The sequence below is a fragment of the Cryptomeria japonica genome, chromosome 8 (genome assembly GCF_030272615.1).
Source record: "Cryptomeria japonica chromosome 8, Sugi_1.0, whole genome shotgun sequence".
Classification (NCBI taxonomy): Eukaryota; Viridiplantae; Streptophyta; class Pinopsida; order Cupressales; family Cupressaceae; genus Cryptomeria; species Cryptomeria japonica.
The window spans coordinates 456,054,401-456,063,208 of record NC_081412.1 but is presented as its reverse complement, the minus strand read 5'-3'; the positions used below and the strand labels follow the sequence as shown (position 1 = coordinate 456,063,208).

The window sequence follows — 8,808 nt, the reverse complement described above, 5'->3', positions numbered from 1 at the left end:
GGTAATCAAACATACAATTGTGACTAGGCTTAGCCATTCTTTCTTCCCTCCCAATTACAAAATTCCCAATCTTGAAATCAAGGTCGAAGACTAATTATCAAATGATCACTTAATAATTTAGTAATTTTAACCAGTGAATCCTTATCTCTTTTAATTTAGATAATTCCGATATTTCTTTTTTTTTTAAATAATAACATAGAGTTCTAAATTAGATATCTATTTCCAAATTTAAACTTGATTCTCTACAATAAAAACCCAATACTTCTACTTATTAAACTTAGCTTTCTAAAACAATTCCATATGTTTATAAATACAACATTAAATTAAACTCAACGTTACCGTTCACTATTAAATTAATTAATGCACTAATAACGGGAAGACCTTATTTGTGTAGTATGGATATGCATTGGTTTGCGGCCGCGAAGTGCACTGAGACTATCTTGCTCTACTGGAATTTTACAGTCCAAGGGGTTCCCTTGGCTGCAACGTGACCAGCAGCCCATTTTTCATGTAGAGAGTGAGCGCCAATTTGGGCTCCAGAACATGTCCTGGCACCATCTTCATCTTGAACCCCCAAATGATAGTCGCTGCAATCCATTTCATTTGGTAGTAAGCAAAGTCCTTTCCCAGGCAAAGCCTCGGCCCACCATTAAACACCGGGTATTTATATGCCGACTCGCTGACGAAGTTCCCACCCGCGTCCAGCCACCTCTCCGGCCTAAATTCCATGCAATCCTTCCCCCATATGCTCTCCATTCTTCCCATCCCATATATCGAATATATCAGCCAGGACCCCTTTCTCAAATAACTCCCGTCCGGCAGCTGGTCGTCGGAGTCCACTTCCTTAAAGTCGAAGGGAACGGAGGGGAACAGTCGCAGGGACTCCGACAGCGCCGCATGCAAATAATGCATCTGCTTCAAGTCTTCTACTGTAAAACTCAGGCTCGCTGCATTCAGAAAACCCTTTGATCCTTGAATCGCTTCAAGTTCAAGTAGACCAGTCGAAAACATTTTCGACAAGATGGACCGAATTTCCGCCAAGATGTGTTCTTCCACCCGTGGGTTGCAGAGCAGCAGCCAGAAGAACCAAGAGAGCGCCACAGACGAGGTGTCCCGTCCAGCCAGAATGAAATTAACCGTGATTTCCCGCAACTTTTCGTCTGTGTAAAGCCGGTCACCGCCCTCCGTCTTGACCTTCATGAAGACCGACAGAAGGTCAGTCCCGGTCCCAGCCACGGAGTTCCCTGTTCGAGACCCAATTATCTTGTCTACAAACCCATTGACGGTAGCCAAAGACCTGCGGAGCTTCCCCTCGGGTCCTAACTGGAAAATCCACATGAGCCGCCAAACTATAGGGGGCGTCAAAAACCTCAACATGGTGATCTCCGTGGCGTCCTCAAAAGCTCGGGCAAATTCCCTGGCTTCTGCTCCTCCGCCCGCCAAACAGCCCGGGTTGACTCCTAGCGTTACCATGCACACATTATCAAAGGTGAAGCGCAGGAGCACGTCCTGCAGATCAATTGGGTCACCGGACCGGGCGGTTTCTTCGAGAAGGGGCACCAGCCGGTTCTGCACCAGCTCTTTCGCTGACTTGGCCATAAACGCCCTGAAAGACGGAGTGTTGAATTCTATGTTGGCCATCTTCCTCTGCGCTTTCCACATATCGCCGTCAGCGTTAAAGATGCCGTCGCCCAGAAATTCGTGCCCCACAGCCCGGAAATAGAGCCCCTTTGGATAATTGTTGAATCTGAGGTTCAGGACGTGTTCCAAATTGAGCGGGTTCGCTGTCAATACGGTGGTCCTGCGGCTCATGGCCAACCCCTTGAAGTAAAATGTTCCCCCGCAGTCTTTTAAGACTCGGGTGCTCCAGTCGTGGATTTCATTTAGGTGAAGAACTAACGAAGGCATCATGCCAAGCAGAGGCCAAATTGGCGGCCCTTTCATTTTTCTGTGCATAAAGAAATGGAAAAGCATGAAGCCCAATAACGCCAGTGCTATGTCTGTGGCTTTCATATTTGATTCTGACCACAGAAAATACAGAAGCTGATTGAAGCGGTTTCCCATTATCTAATTTTCTAAGCACTCAAAGGCAGCTAAGGTGACGAGCTATTTTGGCACAGAATTGGGTATTTAAAAACACAGCTGCTGTGAACATGTGATTTCAATCTATGTTTCGTAGCTTAATCTACTTTAGTAGGTTAACCTGTTTATTCCACCGACATCAATTTCCGCTCATATCCATAGAATCCAACAGCACCTTTATTTTAAGGTTCCATTTTCAACGTTTCCAACATAACGTTTCAACGATCTATTTTAATGTCACGCAATTTATCTTTCCCTGATTTTAATGAAATCATAAGAGTATTTTTGGCATTAAATATTAGTAGCTAGTTAATTTGATATTTTAGGTGTCAAATAAATGTGACATGAATTTTGAAAGATGTCAGTTCTATCAATCTTTGTTGCATTTCTATGCTGACATAAAGTTTCGGTGCATCTTATGGATGAGGGCTTCCCAAAAAAAATTGAGTAGGTGTCATTAAGAATATTTTAAATATGGTAGTTGAAAAATTTAGATGTCAGTGATAAAGATGTCATCACTAGTTGGTCTTATAATAATAAGGAAAATGACTATATGATATATGATTTTTTCATGCAGTCTTTCAAAAATTTATTGATTAAGACATTGTTTTCATTAAAACAATAGATTTCCTTCTTTTAATTCATATAAAATATTGTACAAAACATTTCTTTAGTCGTTCATTTAATTTTATTATTTTCATAAAATTTCTTGGTATATTTTTCACAATTTAATAATGTAGAGTTAATTTTTTATTAGGCGTTTGAATTTTTTTATTTGATTGAATTATATCATTTATTGGTTGGTTTTGGTAAGATTGATGTGATAGGATATTATTTTCAATTGAAATTTGTTTGAGATATCTATTCTATTGAAGTCTTGGAAAATGACTTATTATTAACTTTTGAGAGTATTTATTTCTTTCGATTCAACAAGTCTTGATATTAGGTAGGTAGGTTCTATTTGAATCATTAAACTTTACCAAACACACAAAAACCACACCAATCAGCTCTTATTCATCTTAAATAGAAATCTACAAATTTATCTCTATTAAAATTATGAAAACAAATGTCAAAATATGAGCTGAACTATAATAATAGTATATTGATTTATATATCCAAATTTTTAATATATATATTTAAATCTTACATAGAGCATATAAGCGAAAGGGATAAAAGTTAAGCTGACCTTAGCCTTGATTCTATTAGCCATTACCCTTATCAAATTTTAGTAGTCCAAGCCCATTTGTTTTGTAGTCATTTATATACCTTGGACCAGACTCCATACATAGATCCATCTCTTAAACAAGTCTACACATACATTCTAATCCTCCCAACTCATATCTCAATCCATCTTGATTGATCTAATCCTCTCAAAAAAATATAATTATCGGACATAATCTTGTATATAAAATTACTTTAATTAGAACACCTTGAATGGTTTACATAAAGACAACCCTAAGTAATTAATTCTTATCAAATTATTAGAGAAAAAAATTACTCATCATTACAATGCATTGTCATAACTTGTATTGGTATTTCATCATCAAATATTACATATTAATTTAATATTTAGGAACTTGACTTTTTTACTTGGCAATTCTTCTAACTTTCTTTAACTAGTTATCAAGGAAGATCTCATACCTCTCTTTGCATACTTTGATATTGTTCATTGCCATTAATTTATAAACCATAAAAAATGGTTCACTTTAGTTGAGAAACACTAATAAATTCAAGGCAAATTTTTTTTAAGGTGCACATAATTACAATTTATAAACCATAAGCTTGAGTGGATTATGAGGGACTTTTTTATGGTCTGATGGGGTGTGTCATAATAAGAGGCACTGTGTGAACTCGAATTGGTGTTGCAGGATAAGGAGTATGGGTGGATTGGATGTCAAGGATATCAAGGCCTATGGCACTGCCTTAGATTCCAAATAGATTGTCAAAGCTCTATATGGTAATGAACCTTGGAAGGTGCTAATAAGGAACAATATTGAAAGGTTGGTTATTAAAAAAGGCAAAAAGTGGAGGAATATCCCTTTATGTGATATGTATTGGGGGAGTATAACATGAAGGTGTTTAGTTCTAATGTATTTGCTTCATTATGGAAGGCATGGTCACAGTTAAGGAGGTTACTCCCTTCTAAGGATGCTATAGGAAACTCTCCATCATATGCTATTGTGGATAGATCTATCTAGTGGGGGGTGAACTTGAATAACAAACCTCTTACTTTGACTCAAAGTTGCTCTGCTAAGATCTGCAGTGATAAGGGTATTTCTCTTATTAGCAATGTACTGGTTGACAAACGACTTGGCTCTTGGGCTGAAATTAACTCTAAATATGGGATTCCTCCCTCACAAAGGAAAACATATTCTCTTATTGGTAAGGCTACAGGTTGTTTCTTCCTTGGAAAGATTCTGGATACTAACTCCTTTTTGAAGCAACTAAAATGGCTGGATGGTTCTTCCTTTTTGGACATCTCTACTAAATAGAGATCTATATGATGTTGAAGGATGACTACTCAATCTTTACTAGAGTTAGTTAGTGTTGGGGTCTTGATTGGCCTAAGTCCAGGTGGCAATTTGTTTTTAATATCTTTTGGCATTCTCCCATTGATTCTAAGAAATCTTGTTTTAGATGGCTTCTTCTTTTGAAAAAATTAGCTGTTGGTTCCTTTTTATCTACTGAGGGTCTTAAGTCTATTAGGTGTGGTGTGTGTAATGTCTAGGAGTCCTTTGAAAACCTATTTTTTTATTGTGATTTTTCCTATGGTGTGTGGCCCATCTTTCTTGGCCTTTCTATTGTCTGAAACCATCGACCTAGCCCTTCCTAGAGTGAAATCCTTGCTGGTTTTGTAGAATCTTTTGACCTTAGGATGAACCAGTTTTGGTCTATCTTTAGTTGTGAAGTCTTGTAGTTTATATGAAAAGAGAGAAATGGAGAGGTTTTTCAAAACAAGAGGAGGCTTACTGAGTTTAGCAGCAAACTCTCTCCTTTTTATATTATGGCACATGGTTCTATTGTCTTGGATATTTCTAAAGGCAGGTTCATGACTTTGGTTCATGAAGGTGCTCTTCAGATTTACAAAGAAGATATCCAGTCTATCAAGTACTTCAAGAAACATATGGATATGTTGCATCCAAACGAGATTGAGGCTTTGGCACAGTACATGCAGAGACTCAAGATTGAAGACCCAGATGAGCTTTCTCCTAGGACTAGGGAGAGAGGTGCAGGAGCCCAATGAACAGTGTGGTTCTTTTTTTATATATGTATATCGACACAAGAGGCATTTTGTTGTATTAATCTTTATATTTTGTTCATATTATAACATCAAGTGATCTGACACAGGGCTATGACCTTTTTGATATACATGTGTAAATGATACTGTAGATAGCAAAATACATGTAAAATGTAGGACACTTGTGGTTATGATGTATATGTTTTGAACTATTTTAATATAAAAAAAATATTAAATTGTATTGCAATAACTTTATTTTGATGATAATATTTAAAATGAATTGATTATGATAATTAATATAGCAATAAAGTAATAATATAAAAATAATTAAAGTGTAAAAATATAATATAATAATAATGTTAAAAAATAATAATATAAAAATAACTAAAACAATATAGTGTAAACATAATATAAATAATATATTTACTACAATATTATGTTATTTTGATTTTTTTCAATATTTTAATACAACATATAAGTTTTCCTACAATCTTTTTAGTAAAAATAATATTATGTGTAAATATAATCTTAATCTTAATCTTAGTTATAATGTTATTTCTAACTCAACTTGATTGAGTTGGAACAAATGAGTGAATGAAAACTTAGTGAATTCCCATTTTCAATTTTCAATTGTGAATAAATAGTTCCAAAACCAAAAAATAATAAAAATAACAAACACTAACAATGAGGACACTAGGGAAGAATTCATTTTAAAGAACTACAAGAATGGGGGAAAAGAGTCTAAAGACAATCATGAGAAAATAAAACATGTGATTTAGACAAGTGGGCCAATCAAATAAAAATTAAGGGTTAAATAAATAAAAATAATTTAAAAAGTAACTCATTTTGCAACTCTGTTGTGAATTTAATGTTTTTGTATGTAATGTATTGCAAGGCATTTCAAAATGGATTCCATAGTTTTAAATTAATTTGCATTAATTTGTATTTAGATTTTCATATTTTAAATCACTTCACTTACACTACAAATTATTATCACTAATTTAATAAATGTAGGTTTTTACACTTTGATTTAGTACCCTGCAACACAATATTCAAAATATAATTTACTATCCACATAACCATTGCACCTCCTTTTGGTGGAAGTGCTACTATATTGGTTGTTTACATGAGGTGACCACACAAAAAAAATACAACACATTTTTTCTATTTGTTCTACTTAAACAACACTTAAATTCATTAAATATTACTTAATTTAATATAAGCATTTTTATAGGTAAACACATTTAACTAGAGCATTGAACTAGTGAGGCCATAAATGAGGACCTCATCCTACTATGAATGGTTATCAATAAAACCTTTATAAGATTTTGAACTTCGGTAACAAGAATCACAACACCAAAACTTAATAATCACATTATATCATTAGAAACACTAAATTTAATATAATGTAAACAATACAATTTTTTCGACCAATTCTACTTAAAGATTATCAAAATCATTTTCTCTTTATATCATTTAAATATAAATTAAATTAATTTTTAATATAAATTAAATATCACTCAGATTAGACTTTAAGATTATCTAATTTAATTATTGATACAACATAACATATATATTTTTTAATAAAATAAGAATAAATAAAAAAATGAACAGCAGTTACAGCATCAAAACAAACTGAAAGGACTTTGCCTACTACAAAATGAAACGGATCGCATCAACAACCATTTGGGGGTTCAAGATGAAGATGGTAGTAGGACTTGTTGTGAAGCCCAAGTTGGCTCTCACTCTCTACATGAAAGATGGGTTGATGATCACATTGTAGCCAAGCGATCCCCTTGGACTATAATATTCCAATAGAGAAAAATATTTTTAGTTCATTTGATGACTCCAATTTCATGTATTTCTATACATGGTTATGTTTGTCGCATGGAATTTAAAATTTTCTTTTTTTTTTACGACACAAATAATGTCTCAACCATTTTTAGCACATAATAATGTATAAATAAGATTGAGTTTAATTTATTAAAATATTCAATTTGCATATTAGGTCTTCGAATCCACTTTCCTCATCCTTTTGAAATGTTTAAGTGTAGTTTCATAAATTGTACCTAATGAATTTATTACACTTTTGCATTTCACCCATTGCATTTATAACAATAATCTATGATCAGTATTTTGCCATCCTAACATCATAGATTATGAAGATGAAGTAGAACTAGCCACCCTTAAGATAAATTTAGGTTTATCCTATCTAGATGCTAGCGTAGTGTGCAAACGTCCCAGGAATATCTCAAATTAAAATGTGCATATTCCACATCAAACCTTTATCAGTGTGTCTCCCTTGGCTTGTGCATATCCGAAATATTCATTCCCACCCATGCAAAACAACAAAACCTTTCATTCTTCCTCACTTTCACAAGAACTCATACTTGGCTCTCTTTCTTTGATATTTTAAGAGAGGCTCAATCAAAATAAAACACACTCAACACTAAAGCAACTTGGTCTTATCTCACAATGCAACCATGCTATCATCTCAAGAGAGGGGTCTTGATTGTGTAACACTTCTTCCTCTTTCTTATCTACTATATATTGATGTTATCTTTCTATAAACTCTTTGAATGTGTCTATTATGTAGGTGCATTTAATTCGTTTATCATTATATTTGTAATGATTGGTGTTTTCCTCCATTAAGCGGGATTTGTTTCTATCACCATTTATATCTTCTAATAGGGGTTTTCCTCTATTAATTAGGGTTTATTTCTATTGCATTATCAATTTATCTTGTATCTCTTGTAATAGGGGTTTTCCTCCATTAAGTGGGGTTTGTTTGTATTACATTTTCTTATAACGATGTTGCACATACTTACAATACACGAAGGAATAAGTAATGTGTAGATCAACCTATTACTTCTTTACCACCTTCTCAACCCAACTTTCCTCAAGCACCTAAATGTGCAGCTAAGAAACCCAGTGACTATGATCTGGTCGAGAAGCTTCATGTTACTCATGCCAAGATCTCACTATGGGATTTGCTTCAAACTACTCTGGTGTATCAGGGTATGCTTCAGGAAGCTCTTCAACAGACTTTGTTGTCCTCTTCCACCAAGTCAGTGGATGTAAATGCTTTAATGAACATTGATTCAACATTTACAAAAGTATAAATACTATAAGAATACATTTTTTAAAATATTTTTTTCCTAATTAAACACATTTTCTTTATATATAAATCTAATACATAATTAATTTGTTAAATATTGATTAGTTAGTAAATAATTTAATTAATTTTTAGATTTCTATAATGAAATTTAGAATTTGGAAAAGAAAAAATAAATTGAAATAATTAGAACTCTAAATAAAACTATGCTAAGAAATCAAGACCACGAACAATTTTTTTATTTATTAATATGCATAAATATAATATATATTTCATTTCTTTAGTCATTGACAAGAAATAATTTTAATGAAAAGCTCACAGTAATCTAAAAGTAAAGCTCACAATATTAATTGTAATAAAAAGCTTACGTTAT

The 8,808-nt window shown here is 33.5% G+C and overlaps 1 protein-coding gene across 1 annotated transcript; it reads right to left on the bottom strand.

Annotated features, from left to right (window-relative positions):
* Positions 1 to 301: 301 nt before the first annotated feature.
* LOC131855923 (cytochrome P450 86B1-like) lies at positions 302 to 2,303 on the bottom strand. Its single transcript, XM_059210022.1, has one exon. It carries the CDS (start codon positions 2,062 to 2,064, stop codon positions 457 to 459), a length of 1,608 nt encoding a protein of 535 aa, XP_059066005.1. The 5' UTR covers positions 2,065 to 2,303; the 3' UTR covers positions 302 to 456.
* Positions 2,304 to 8,808: the final 6,505 nt, after the last annotated feature.